Source organism: Hipposideros armiger, unplaced genomic scaffold, assembly GCF_001890085.2.
Source record: "Hipposideros armiger isolate ML-2016 unplaced genomic scaffold, ASM189008v1 scaffold_480, whole genome shotgun sequence".
Lineage (NCBI taxonomy): Eukaryota > Metazoa > Chordata > Mammalia > Chiroptera > Hipposideridae > Hipposideros > Hipposideros armiger.
In genome coordinates, this window is record NW_017731830.1 from 1062165 (window position 1) to 1074570 (window position 12406).

At 43.5% G+C, this 12406-nt stretch overlaps 2 protein-coding genes and 1 long non-coding RNA gene across 4 annotated transcripts in view; 2 read left to right on the forward strand and 1 right to left on the reverse strand.

Moving 5' to 3' along the window:
- Nucleotides 1–8554, forward strand: ARL6IP1 (ARL6 interacting reticulophagy regulator 1). The gene is made up of 6 exons (XM_019666905.1): nucleotides 1–133; nucleotides 2439–2572; nucleotides 3064–3183; nucleotides 5664–5781; nucleotides 6333–6417; nucleotides 6832–8554. The coding sequence occupies exons 1-6, from the start codon at nucleotides 98–100 to the stop codon at nucleotides 6948–6950; spliced, it is 612 nt and encodes a 203-aa protein (XP_019522450.1). The 5' UTR covers nucleotides 1–97; the 3' UTR covers nucleotides 6951–8554.
- LOC109395680 (uncharacterized) lies at nucleotides 5717–12221 on the reverse strand. Of its 2 annotated transcripts, none has more exons than XR_002126710.1 (3): nucleotides 11952–12221; nucleotides 11453–11653; nucleotides 5717–5800 (listed from the first exon to the last, which is right to left on the reverse strand). It is a non-coding gene; the product is annotated as an uncharacterized LOC109395680 (long non-coding RNA). The 2 variants fall into 2 exon arrangements; XR_002126709.1 differs by lacking the exon at nucleotides 5717–5800 and adding an exon at nucleotides 6424–6534.
- Nucleotides 12222–12256: 35 nt separating this feature from the next.
- Nucleotides 12257–12406, forward strand: part of RPS15A (ribosomal protein S15a) — a 6893-nt gene continuing 6743 nt past the window's right edge. Inside the window, exon 1 of the mRNA XM_019666906.1 lies at nucleotides 12257–12339. The gene's annotated coding sequence lies outside the window, so the exon portion shown is untranslated. The remainder of the gene's footprint in view (nucleotides 12340–12406) is intronic.

The following is a 12406-nucleotide window of genomic DNA, read 5'->3' on the forward strand; positions in this document are numbered from 1 at the left end:
CTTGTGGGCCTGCCCTCGCGCTGGGGTCGCGGTGCGGATCTCAGAAGGGTCGGTTTGGAGGGCGGGTTGTGCTCGCTGAGGCGTTACCTCGAGGACAATGGCGGAGGGAGATAATCGCAGCACCAACCACCTGGTGAGTCCCGGCGCCGCGACGCAAGGGAAAGCAGTGAGGCCTTCGTACTTTGTTCGGCTCGGCGCTGCGGCGCTGCGGCCCTGGCCCTCTCCCGGTTTACAGGCGCAGGCAGCGACGCCTGCCTCTCGGGCTTCTTGGGTAGCTTCTGCGTGGCGGTCCCTAGTCGTATCGTCTCTTAACATCCTCTGGAAAAGGTCCGCGAGGGAGCGAGGAGGGTGCGTGATCAGTCACCGCGAATAAAGGTTGAGGAGGAAGTGGGGAAAGGGGGGCTGTGACAAGCCTGGGATGCAGCCTGGGGCCTGTCGAGCGCTTTCGGAGCCTCTTTGCTCTTCACCAGAATGCCCTTTCGTTCTTTTCCCCCATACTTGGACATGGGTGGAGGGTCAAAGGGCTGCTGCCGAGAATGTCTGTTGGAGCTGGCTCAGCTTAAAAGGGCAGGAAGGCTGCGAACTCACCGTAGGGAACTGGGAGTAGGGTCCAGCTGGAAGGATACTGGGAGGTCCAGGCGTTTGTCCGGAATTTGTAAGTCTGGGGGGGTGGGGGTGGGAGGGAGGTCACAGGACGGCTTGAGAATAAGCAGGGGAACGAAGGAGCTGGAGTGAGGTTGGTTGTATCCCAGACGGACACATTTGACCTCGCCACGAATTTCATGGGACGATGCAGGCAAAAAAACGAGAGAAATCCGTGCATTTTCTCCGATACCACAACCACAGCGAACAGAGGGAGCCAAGAATTTAAGTTTCGGCTTTTGATTTTCCGAGAGCCGAGGTGCTAACGAATTAAGAGATTCTGCAGGACCGTTGGTGTGATTTTTGTTTTGCATTCATTTTTAGCAATGCATAACTTACCTGCGCCCCCCCCCCCCCCCCCCCCCCCCCCCCCACCCCTCAATAGTTAGCCCCAGCCAGGTTCCTTTTAAGTGGTGGTTCAAAGCACAGAGAAGTTACCGGAGTTCACACAGCTGTTGAAATGACAGATAGTGGCCTGGAGCTGAAATACTCTGTCCAGTAGAACAGTGTGACAGGAGAACAAGACCGTTGGCCTTGGATTTCCTGGATTCAGATCTGTTAGCCTCTATGTATTGATTACCGTTTCCTCATCTGTAAAACGAGGACAGTAACACCTTCCTTCTAGCTTGTTGGGAGGATTAATTAAAGTGGAAGCATATAATATACTTAGCCGAGTTTCTTTCACATAGTAATCTCTTATTGATTAAGCATGATATATATAGTCAAATATTGAGGTCACCCTAGGTGATCAATGTGGCACAGATAGCATCTTTATTAAATTAAGGTGCACTGTCCATGTCATTTGCACGTTTCCCTGTGATAACATTTTTAAGGACACATGGGTTTCTTGTTCCAATGTTTTTTCATCTACCAAAATCAGCTAAAGGGTTTTCTGCCACATTAGCTCATCCTACAAGCCCAATTCAGCTGATGCTCAGATTTGCAGAGAAATTTGAAGTCTAACCAAAATGTCCTGATAAATGTAAGAAGCGTAGAGGAGATATATTGAGCTTAAAATGCGTCATATAGTTTGGCAAAAGTAGTTTTCCTTAGTTGTGCAAATGATGTCAACATCTAAATGATTCCATTACACAAAGAGCTATTTTAGAAGTGGAGTGCTGTTCAGGGAGAGGCTTTCCAAATGGACTTAAGGGTTTAAATCAATAGAATGACAAAACAACCGATCAAGTCTAACCACCTGAAATGAGCGAACATGAAGTGATCTAAATTTATACTCTGGGTACTGTGCTTGGTATTATTAGTAGGGCAGGACTTTGGGGGAGTTAGTTAACCTTTCTTTAGTTGTGAAATGGGTGTAATTATTCCCACCTTGAGGGGCTCAATGAGGGTTATGTTACATCAAATGTGAAAAAGGTAGCCCAGTTCTTAGACATGGGAGGTGACCATTAAATGATGGTTTTTTTCCTCCATTGATTTTTGTCATTGGTACCAACATTGTAGAGTATTTTAGGAACTAACTTAAGATAGTGATTTGGGGTGACCATTTAGCTCAGTTGGTTAGAGCGTGGTGCTGATAACACCAAGGTTGCTGAGTTCGATCCCCGCATGGGCCACTGTGAGCTGCGCCCCCCCCTTGAGAGTCAACTATGCCATTGTAGCAGGAAAGCAATGTGTAACCAATGACCATGGCTGTTCCCCAATAAAATTAAAAAAAAAATAGTGATTTGGTTAACAGCTATTTGACATACTTGGGTGCCCTAGAAGAATTTAACTTTAGGAACCACAGAAATGTTGAGAGTAGTCACATGTTGGCTTTACATGTTGATCATATATAGGCCGCAGAGACTGCAAATCTGGAAGAGCAGCTGCAAGGATGGGGAGAAGTCATGCTGGTGGCCGATAAAGTCCTCCGATGGGAAAGAGCCTGGTTTCCACCTGCCATCATGGGCGTGGTTTCTTTGGTGTTTTTGTAAGTGAGCTATTCCGTTCCTTCAGGTTGCATTTGTTATGAATACGGGCTCAATTATGGAAGTGCCTTGAGTCTTTTGTACTGTGTAATCTGTAAAGAATGCCTTTTCTTAGAGCGATTTGCCTGGTTTTCAGAATTTGTGGTACTTACATAAACTTGGTAACCTAAGTTAATTGAATAACTCAGTGACTACAGACCATTTGGCTTGAGAACCCTTTACACTCCCAAAAGTATTGAGGACCCCAAAGAGCTTTTGTCTCTTGGTATTTTCATTGCAGCTATGATGTTAGGAAGCTTCCAGAAAACCACTTGTGGGTCGGCTTTAGCTCAGGCGGTTACTTAGTCATTCAGAAAACCACTTGTGAGAAAAGTAGAATGAAAAAGTCAAATAACATCTTTGAGAAACAGAGGACAAAGTGAATAAACAACTTCACTTGGGAATAATGGCGGTGTTTTTCTAACCTTTATTAAATTTTTTTTTTTTTTAACAGGACTATCTACTATCTCGATCCGTCTGTTCTGTCCGGTGTTTCCAGTTTTGTTATGTTTCTGTGCTTGGCTGACTACCTTGTTCCCATTCTAGCGCCTAGAATTTTTGGCTCCAATAAATGGTAGGTGGCATGACGATGTGGCATTCTCATTTGGAGACATTAAATTAACCCTGGTGGCTGTGATTAGTATGCTGTAATTAAGCACAGAGACGTGTCTACAATTAGATACCTAGGGGGTAGATTTATTGCTTTTATGTGACAGGTTTCTTAGCTGATTCATATATAAATCATGAATTTCCAGTACTTAAATCTCCATAGTTCTTTTATGGTCTAGCATTTATTTTCACTTTTCTTTCTAGACCTTCATATTGAAGTGAGGGTTTTTTATTTTGGGTAATATTTTATCAAGGATTGTAGAACTCATGAGCTTTCCATAAAAGTAGTACATTTATGTTTTACATTTATTTCCATTGATATTTATAAGATAGTATAATATTCATTTAACAAGTTTGAATGAATAGGAAAACAGTAGCTGGTAGATTTTTGTGCATTTAGCATTGACCGCATTGACCGTCTCCCTTTCTGTTAGGTACTATTCTGGGTGCTGTGAAGTATTTTGACTTTTGAGATCTTGTGTTTACAGTTGAGACGTTGAGCGGTGCAGTGGTAGGTAGCCAAATGCATAGCAGGTGCTTGAGAATAGGTTCAAGTTGTATATACAAGTAGGTTGTTGATTTCATTTATACCATTCTTGGAGATTATACCATACTTCTGAGTTCCCAAGATATAGGTAAGTGGCTATGAATCATATTAAAGTATTTTAACTTCTCTCTGGAATATTGCGTTGCTCACTTTTGATCCAAAGAATGAACCAAACTAGATTTTGTTGAAATAGATTTTTTTGTCCTAGCTGCTATGCTCCCTTGGTTGTTTAATTTGATTAGTAGTCTCCTGTGCCTTTAGCTTTTTGTTCCCCTGATAATAGCAAAATATAAAATACTTCTATAAAAGGAAGAATTTTAAATGTATGCCTTCTGGATCTTTGAGAATAAATTCAGACATTTTGGGATAATTAAGCCTGTTTATTTAAAGAGGTTCCCTCTCCCACCTCCGTAGCAGAATGGATGAGTATTAGGAAATGTCCTTTGAATTGCTTTTCCTGTGCAGTAATAAATTGCACAGCTGTTTTGGTGGCAAGTTTGTAACCATACAGTGTCACAGTGTAACAAAGAGAATCAGCTTCTGACCTTGACTTTTTATCAGTCAGATGGCATTCTAATCTGCTAATGAATCATTCCTGGAGGAAAGTTTTCAGAAATAAACCCTGAGTTTCATGGTAGTCAGGACTGGCTTAGTCACGTAGACAGAGCAGTTGTGTTGTTTGATGTTTATGGGGAAGGAAGAACGCTGTAGCACAGCCACATCTAGCCTTGACCCCCGGGAACATATCAGGGCTCAGCAGAAACCCTCCTCTGTATCTGTCACTGCAGTTGCACAGCAAGAAGGATGCGAGGAGAGGAGCCAGCACATCCTCCTCCAGCTTAGAGCCATAACTGCGGAGCTGTCAGTAGAGCAGACAGTACAGAGGCAATTTTTTACATCAGAACCCCAAAAACATTATAAATAAAAAGGGCTTTCTTGGAGGATCTTTTGTATTTTTACCGCTGTTTTGTTTATGGTGTTTTCCCTCAGTGAAACTAAACTTAAAAAGAATTTGGATTTGATCTGTGTGTTGCTGCCTTGGCATCAAATGTATGAAGCCCAGTTGAGGGTATTATGCTTTGAGTGCCAGTAGTTAATATCTTGCTGAAGAGTGCTCAAATATATCTGTTTAGAAATTTCACATCAACCCAGGATTGACTAGAATCTGAAAACTATGGGAATAGAGAAATTAATTTCTACTGATTTCTGTATGGCCCACAGTAGTCATGAGTCTTCTATCAGTGTCATTAGCCAAATGTGAATGTAGAACCATAGATTACCATTCCTTTGTACACACATGTGTGTGTCCATATAAAAACTTATTCCTATGCTCTAACAGGTGTCTTAATAAAACAAGAACTTTTCACCTTTATATGGTGAATTGTTTTTCATTTAGACTTTTTTTTAAAGATTTTTATTGGTGAATTGGGGGAAGGGAACAGACAAGATACTGTCCTTTTTGTTCTTCAGTCTAGTTGCGGAGGATGTTGCTTCACTGGCCCATATTGGTATTATCACTGCACTCTTCCGGGGTGAGGCAGTTGCTCGCCCACCATTGGATGATGGCTCATGGCAGCTCTTGAAAGTGCACGCCAGCTGCTGGCCAGCCCCACTGCAGCCTACTCTGTCACCGGCGACTCATGGCAGCCCAGCTCCAGGTCGAGCTGTTGTTCACCATCTTAGCTGTAGAGGGCGCAGCATCACTGACCCTCATGTGGGATCTGAACCGGGGCCCTGCTGCTCAGAGCTGGCGTCCCAAGCCAACTCCTAACCAACATGCCACTTGTCTGGCCCTATTTAGACTTTCTTTAGAAGATAGCTTTTAAATTTGAGAGGATGGTATATTTCTGTTTACTGTAGAGATTTGCTTATGTTGAAGGGGAAAATTCTTTTTCTAGGACCACTGAGCAGCAGCAAAGATTCCATGAAATTTGCAGCAATCTAGTAAAAACTCGCCGCAGAGCTGTGGGCTGGTGGAAACGCCTCTTCACACTGAAGGAAGAAAAGCCGAAAATGGTACTTTTTTTGTTGTGACCTATTCAAGGAAAGCAGAATTTTGAGATTAAGTCAGTTTTTACTTCATTGTATAATGATAGCCTGTTTGAACATAGTTTGCTATTTATCATCCATTGGTTTAATTCCTCTAAGTACATTTATAAATGTTTATCTGTATTAGACTGACTGAATCACCGGAAGTTAAATTATATTTAATTTTGTATTCTAGTAGAGTGAAATTTGTTTTCTTAACTGAAATAAAAGTAAAAGACATATAATAGAAACCATTTTTCTTTTCTCAGCTGCACATGAAATTTCTGTGAAGTTATTATTACAGTATAATTCATATTATTAGCTATTTAGCTTAAATAGAGAATACAGTATTCTAGGAGGGAATGTATCTAAATTCTATAAAATAGATCGAATAGAGTTTTCTATGGGTCTTATGTAATATATAGATACTAAGTAGTTTTAAAGAAAAGCGGTAATAAAAAACGGAATTATTTTCCTCCTAAAGTAACGCTTCTCAGTCTGCTTCTGGGAGTTGATCGATTCTTGTTTTCCCCACTTAGTACTTCATGACCATGATCTTTGCTCTTGCTGCTGTTGCTTGGGTGGGACAGCAAGTCCACAACCTCCTCCTCACCTACCTGATTGGTAAGTCTTTAGGAATGACCGCAGGCATGCCGTGGCCAGTGGGGTCCGACTGAAACTTACTGAACAGTATGTGCGTGCTGATCACCTGGAAGGCACTGGTCAGAGACCTGTGGGAGTCTAGAAAGACAACGGAAACCCGCGTCCTTATTCACAGGGGGTTTGTGGTCTTCCAAGGAAGTTAGACAACAAACAGAATAACCAAGGTAGAAAGAAATGTGCACGAGTTAGAGTAGGCAGTCGTGTCCTCCGAGGCTGGGAGGTCATGATGGCTGAAGTTTCTGGGGACGTGGATTCCATACAGCTTCCCCCTACTAGAGTGCCTAACAGTCTGGGAAACCACCATCTTTAAGATGTAATAACATTTAAGAAGTGAACTGCTGCCTCCTTCATTTTGTTTGTTTGTTTGTTTTTAAGTGACTTGCTTACTGTTGCTTCCTGGACTAAACCAACATGGAATCATTTCGAAGTACATTGGAATGGCCAAAAGGGAGATAAACAAGCTTCTCAAACAAAAAGAAAAGAAAACTGAATAAGACATCTGTTTTATTCCCTGTGATTTAAGTATGCCTTGCCCTTGGGAACCGTTTCTGTTAGGCTTTCTGGATACTCAGATGTTACAGAAGTTAGTTAGTAACTCTTTGCCCCCCCTCCTGCCGCCCTTAGTTACTAGAAATTCAGACTTGCCAGGTAAGGCTTTATGTGTAGTGTGTCTTCTTGTCAAGTGTAGCTGGCTGTAGTCTCATCAGTTGGCCTGATAGCGACAACTCATTTGTGAATATGACTTGTTTTGATTTGTCTCCCTTGGGGTTAACTGAATTCTTCCTTTTGGGCTCCTTTCTTTAAAATAATATAGTGGTGAACTTCACTGTAGTACAGTTAACGGTGACTTTGGATAATTGAGTTGATCTTTGCTTTAGCTGGATGTACAAGGTGGAGTAGCCTGTGGCTGCAGGAAGACGGCTCTGTCTGCTTCCACAGTCTGCTTAGAAAACGGTCTGGCTTCGTGAAACTAGAGACCCAGTTTACCACTACCGATGAAGAGACCAATTAAAATCCATTCCTCATTCTGTTTCTATACCATGGGAGAATCCTCATGGAATAAACTGAAACTGATTCCATGCCTGTGTTGGTTTGTCCCATGTGCAGAGCTTAGCCATTAGTAGGAAACATTGCTTGTTCTCCGGCATGGGGACTTGGACCGGCTTAGAGCGTGTGTCCCCTTGTACTTGGACTTAAGGGAGTAGGTCCTTAAGGCTTCGTAATAGCATGCTTCCAGAAGCTTGGAGTTAGGTTTTTTAGCTTACTTTTAATTTCAGGTTTTCAGCTGACTGAAACTAAAGTACATAAGAGGTTAAGACTCCTGTCTGACCTTCACTCCAAGACCAGCCAAATAAAGGACAAAGTCTTCCTGTATTTAGTCCAGATTCACTAGAAAATAATCCTATCCTACTAATTATTCAAGACCAGAACAAGCCTTTAAAGGTAAGCCTCAGGATTCTCATTTTACGGTCTCGTTGGCTGCTTTTGTCCCCATAGGTTTGGCTGAGGAGCAGGTGACTACGCTGGCGTCTGACTTCCCCTAGATATTTTCCGGAAGAGTACAAGGGCTGTGGGTGAGAGCAGACGTGTGGAGATGCTAGATGGTCTTAGGTCAACAGAGATTTTGTAATTCCTTGGAAAGTGTCTTAGAATCATTGTCCCTCTTAATAGTTAGAAATTTAGAGTAGTTGAAATCTGTAAGAATGAACCTCTGAGGGCCAAAAATGTGACATATTTGGGAACAACTCTTAAACTCTGATTATAACTAGCTGTAATATAGTTCTGTGAATTTATTGCACTGATGCCGTAAAACCTAGACCTTGTGGTATATTTGTCTCTTAAGTACTTTTCCTTCCCTTCACTATTGCTGTAAACAGTGGCCCCCATGTGGCAGATGTTTGATTTTTTTTAATGTTTCATATGAAAACCACAAACTACCTTAATTTACATGTGTTTCCTTATTGTAAATAAGCCTGTCTGATCTGGATTTTTGTGTGTACACATGTTCTACCAATTTAACTACTTTTATGGTTTTAATCCTGTATTTCTTCTACTTTGTTTTGTGAAAAGGGGAAAAAAATTAAAAGCTGGAATCCCTTTTTGTGTCCTGCTTTCTTTCTACCTTAGCCAGTACAGTATTTACAGGAATGGATTTACGGATCCGATTAATGAACTACCCTTTGTGATGGGTACATGCCTATAAGGTACTCCTTAAGAACAAAATGAAATAAAAGGTTTAAGAGTATTTATTCAGCAAACATCCAGGCACCACACTAGATGGAAACGGAAACACACACACACACACACACACACACACACACAAAGAAAAAGAAAAAGAAAAAGAAACGGAAATAACAGTGAATAAGTGATAGCTGAAGGTGATGTGTGAGGGGGCTAAGCGGGGACCACAGGCAGGGAACCCTGCAGACTCAAGGGAGAGGGACTGCTAGGGCATCTCTGTACCCCGGCGTACATGAGGTGCTGAGCAAGTAATTGGGGGGGTGACTTGTCTGTACCTGAAACATTTTTAAAATTAAGCTCAAATTGGATGTTTTTATCATTGGGCCTCACTGTCTATACTTAGTGGGTCCTGGGGACAGATTCAAATTTCAATTATGAGCCCCCTCCTACCCCCCAAAAATATATAGATCCTTCCTTGGAGCCTCTTGGGGGTTTGGTGATGTCCAGAAAAGGGAAGTCTCAACCCAAAGTTACTGTAGGTCACCCATGGTTGCCTGATATTTTGAAATGCTGGCCATATACCATGGAGCTGTGATTACTTCTCAGACCAGTCTGATTGGCTGGCTTCCTGCCCAGGCCAGCCTGGCTACCCTTGTGCCAGCTCTGGCCACAGCAAAAGTCCCTTTTTGACACTTGTCTTGGCCTCACCTCCAGCGGCGGTCCTACCATCCCAGAGTTCATGGGCTGTTGAGAGGAAGACATGTGGAGTTAGTGGGCCAAGAAGAGTGAAGAAGGGATTGGGGAATTTTTAGGAGAGGTGATTGAACGCCAGCAGCTCATCTGCCATCTTTTACCATTCAGATCATGATCAGCCAGCCCTATTTGAAGCCCTCAGCAGCTTCCAGTGTGTCCACAGCGTAAGCCACACACACTTGAGTCAATTTAGACGTGGCCCTGTGCTCCATTCTCCTGTACCCCACTTCCCACTCCCACCCAGCCATTCGGAGATTACCCATCGTTAGTCCATGCCCTCCTAGCTCTGTTAGAAGTCTAGAATATCTGCTGCCCCACACAGCCTTCCTCACATTTTGGCATCAGGCAGACCTAGATCCAAACCCCACCAATAATCAGTAGCTTAGCCAATGACCACTTTTTTTTCCTCTGCCTTGTAAAACGTTAGCAAAAATGTTAAGATTGGGTCAATTTAAGATTGAAATTCGTTTTCTCACTTTTGAAATGGGGTAATAGGGGCATTACATAATCGCACTGTTTTGCCAATTCAGTGAGTTAATCTGCAGGAAGCACTTAGTGATAGTCATGAATTGCTAGTTAGTTCCCTTCATGATAAGGATCAAATGGCACTTCCTCCATGAAAGCTTTGGCAACATCCCAGGCCCCCTCTGCATTCCCACAGCACTGAGATTGGCATCCTATAGGGCACATTGCCTGGAAGTGTGGTGTTACTTACAGGTCTGTCTCCCGTACTGGAATCAGTACCTCTTAAGGCCAGGACCACATTTCTGTCCTCACCACAGGGCACACCTGGCACACGATATTTTGAGTTTGTTCAACGGATGAACGAATAAAGTGTATAAAGAGTGGATGGTGCTGGTTTTCTATTTATGGTACAGCTCTTGAAGGAAAGTGGGTTTATTCCCTTATATCCCCACTGTTGCCAAGGCCCTCAATTAAGGTGAACTCCACATTTTTAGCAAAACGTAAGTATAGGGGAACCAATTCTTCAAGGACATTTTCATTTAAAAAACAAATGGTCCTGTAATGTATACTGAACCAGAGAATTTTGTATCCCTGAGATGTTCAAATTGGGAGCTTTGCTTTCCTGGGGTTCACTTGGGGGGGGGGGTCGATAGGCAGAGGCTTTATACTAATAATGTTGATGAGCACTCACTCTGCTGGATTTTGTGTGAATCTCTGGTTTATTTCATTTATCATTACAGCAAATTCAAGTGATTGGTAGTGTCATCCCCATTTTACAGATGGGGAAACTGATCTGCCCATTCATTTATTCATCAAATATGTGTTAAGGGCCTACTATGTGCTAGATAGCTTCTCTAGAAGCTGTGAGTACAGTGGTGAACAAAACTTAGCCCCTGTTTGGTTAGAGCGCAGGCTCAACACCAAGGTTGCCAGTTCGATCCCCACATGGGCCAAATGAGTTGCGCCCTCCATAACTAGATTGAAACAACTACTTGACTTGGAGCTGATGGGTCCTGGGAAAACACACTTTCCCAATAAAAAAAAGAAAAAAAAATTTTCTCAACAAAACAAAACTTAGTCCCTGCTTGCCTGCTTGCTTGGGGACAGAAAATAAATACACTTCCAATGTTTCAGGTGGAGAAAAATTCAGCAGGGTCCTGGGGTTGGGAGGATGGGGAGGAGGCCGTTATATGTGTGTGTGAGTGAACAGAGAGCCGAGGAACACCAGAGGACAAGCCACCTGGCTAACTGGAGGAGCATGTTCACATTACAGGGAAAAGCAGTGCAAAGGCCCTGGGGTGGAATATGCTTGGAGTGTTTGAAGAAAAGCAAGCCAGGGGAGGAGGATGGGGGATGAGGTCTGGTGTGTTGTGCAAGGAGGCAGGTGTGCCCATCAGGGGGCACCTGGTGAACTTGGTAAGGAATTTGGATTTGATCGTGGGTGATGGGAGCCCCTGGAGAGTACATGATCTGACTGGTTTACATTTTTAAAGGTCTTTCTGGCTCCCATAAGAAAGGAGTGGTAGAAGGGAGGGTAGAGGTGGAAGCAGTGAGGTAAGGAGGCTGTTGCAAATATTTCAGATGTTCGGTGACTCACCTCAGGTCACGCAGCTCAAGAGAAGGCAGAATTCACTCCCTTGCAGGTGATAGGATACCCGGGCTTGAAGCAGCAGTTAACACTCCCTGCTCTTTCCGTTGTCAAAATATACTCGACAGACGTTGTGCAAGCCCTTGGTCACTGTGATCTCAGCTAACCCTCGAAATAACTTGTAAGAGAGGTGTTACCCCTGGTTTGTACCTGGGGGAAGTTCAGAGACGATAAGAGATTTATCTAAACTGGTGCTTGTCCGGGTGCAGAAGAGCAGATAAGAGCCACTGGCTCAGAATCTTGTGTTTATTTTAGAAACATTTGTGGCTTTCGTCCAGACTTTCCCAGAACGCGAAAGAAACGTCTGGAGCCCCAGTAAATTGCTAAGATTTAGGGACAGTCAAAAGGAACCACCAGCGGTTAAAAAAAAAAATGCTTTCAAAACGTAATATATAAACACATTTTAAATAACAAAACAAAATTATATAGGGAGAAAAAGGAAGCTTACCGAGTTCTGTGGGTCCCTCCAGAGATACTATACATACGCAAGTATCACATTTTATTCTAAATGAACAGTCATTGCAATAAAAATTAGCAAATATCTAGGCCCTCGTTGTCATTGTTTTTACTTGGACAGATTAAGCACTAGAAGGGACACGGTCAACCCTCCGACAAACGCTTCCCCTCTCCTCTCCCCGTGGAGGGGCCGCGGAAGGTCGATTCCATCGACTCTCTGTTGCCCACCCTGAAGAGCCTCCGTCCCTCCCTCTAGCCGCCCGCTCCCACAAGGCAGTCCTGCTTTGGCGCGGCTGTGAAAGTCTCGCGATAGCCTGCCCGCTTCCCATAACTCCGTGCGCTCGCCCCTCCCGTCCTCTTTCCGCCATCTTTCCGTGCGGGTGAGTAGCTCTCCCTGAGGCGCGCCGCACCATCCGTCGGCTATCGGCGCCATCCTGCAGTCCGAGA

What these genes read in the sequence shown, in the direction of transcription:
- ARL6IP1 (XM_019666905.1), top strand. Translation starts at nt 98, where the DNA reads ATGGCGGAGGGAGATAATCGCAGCACCAACCACCTG. An exon ending in ATCGCAGCACCAACCACCTG is followed by an intron (nt 134 to 2,438) that starts GTGAGTCCCGGC and finishes GATCATATATAG; the next exon opens with GCCGCAGAGACTGCAAATCT. An exon ending in ATTTTTGGCTCCAATAAATG is followed by an intron (nt 3,184 to 5,663) that starts GTAGGTGGCATG and finishes TTCTTTTTCTAG; the next exon opens with GACCACTGAGCAGCAGCAAA.